The 1,380-nt window shown below is 42.2% G+C and overlaps 1 protein-coding gene across 1 annotated transcript in view; it reads right to left on the bottom strand.

Annotated features, from left to right (window-relative positions):
• LOC107097109 (polyserase-2-like) overlaps window positions 1-1,380 on the bottom strand; it is a 14,151-nt gene that overhangs the window by 9,886 nt on the left and 2,885 nt on the right. Inside the window, exons 2-3 of the mRNA XM_015394125.1 lie at window positions 1,077-1,097; window positions 437-596 (exon numbers count right to left, since the gene is read on the bottom strand). Coding sequence (XP_015249611.1) covers window positions 437-596; window positions 1,077-1,097 — 181 coding nt within the window. The remainder of the gene's footprint in view (window positions 1-436; window positions 597-1,076; window positions 1,098-1,380) is intronic.

The following is a 1,380-nucleotide window of genomic DNA, read 5'->3' as shown; positions in this document are numbered from 1 at the left end:
AAATGTAAGGAGTAGAAAGTACAGATATTTGTGTAAAAATGTAAGGAGTAGAAGTAAAAAGTCGCGATAAAAATAAGTAGTAAAGTAAAGTAAAAATATCCGAAAAATCTACTTGAGTACAGTAACGAAGTATTTGTACTTCGTTACTTCCCATCTCTGCCAATAGGTGATGTGGGCGAATGAGTGTGAATTATCCAGGAATGAGACCTCGGCTGGTCGTAGCTGTCAGCACCGCCTTTCTAACCCAACATGCTTCCCCTCTGCTCCTCTGACAATTTCCAGACCATCGGCCTGATAAGGAATCCTATTTCTACTAAATAGTTAGAATCTATGGGATCAATGAAGAAGCCGTGGTTCCGTCTCTAAAATCAACGGTCTGTGTGGAACCAGAGCTTTCCATCATCAAGGCCTCAGACCGGATCCTGCTGGGACTTACGTTGGGACGCAGTGAGCCGCAGTCAGAACCCATTGGTTGTTAATCAGGGATCCTCCACAGAAGTGAGACGATCTGTGCAGACTGACCTGCCAGGGCCAGCTGCCAGCAGGAGCTGCCTGTCCTCCAACGATCCTGGTGTTCAGCTGTGGCCGACCACAGTCTGCAGGGAAATGGACATGAATTCACTTCTTCAGTAAAATCTGCTAAATGATGCTGACTTCTGGTTCATCTGGCAGTAATGCAGTAATGACTCCTGTTAGATAGAAAAGCATTGCCAGTATTCTGCTACTCTCTGCAGACCTGACTTATCCACAGACGGTGGAAGTAGGTTAGATCTGTGATGTGTAAACAAACGTCAGGAGATAAGGTCATTGGAAGAACATTTTCTAAAGTGAGGAACAATGTTATTCAGCCACTAACTGCCATTGATCTGGTTGATCTGGATCTATGAATAGACCTGAGATGACTAGTTATGAACACTGGAGCATAGAAATAAACTGGATTGTTTCACTTCAGTCTTTAATGCAAATATATTTTATAAATATATTTTATAAAATGCTTTAATATTAAATGCACTTTTAGAAACTATGGCAGAAAGCAAAGCAGCAGGTTAGTTTCCCCCATGGAAGCATTTTCCTACCTGACAGCTGTGAAGCCGAATCTGAAAGAAGAAAACAGAAGAACTGGATCAGTTCAGGAAATGGAAGCGATTCAAATCATTTAGTTGAATCTTTGTTTTATGTTTCAGAGCAGCAGTCATCCTGCTGTGGAGAACTGAAGAACCATTGACTGAAACCAGCCTGGCAGCTTTTACTGCTTCATCATGCTGGAACAGCAGGTACAATCCTTCCAAACAATGATGATGTCACAACAGCAGCCATAAAATGTAGCAAAACCAGATTTGAAACAGTTTATGGGAAATAACGCTGGAGCAGAGGTAGGAC

This window comes from Cyprinodon variegatus, unplaced genomic scaffold (genome assembly GCF_000732505.1).
Source record: "Cyprinodon variegatus isolate N-32 unplaced genomic scaffold, C_variegatus-1.0 Scaffold24, whole genome shotgun sequence".
NCBI lineage: Eukaryota > Metazoa > Chordata > Actinopteri > Cyprinodontiformes > Cyprinodontidae > Cyprinodon > Cyprinodon variegatus.
Note: the sequence above shows the minus strand (reverse complement) of the source record. Positions and strands in the feature narration are given on the sequence as shown.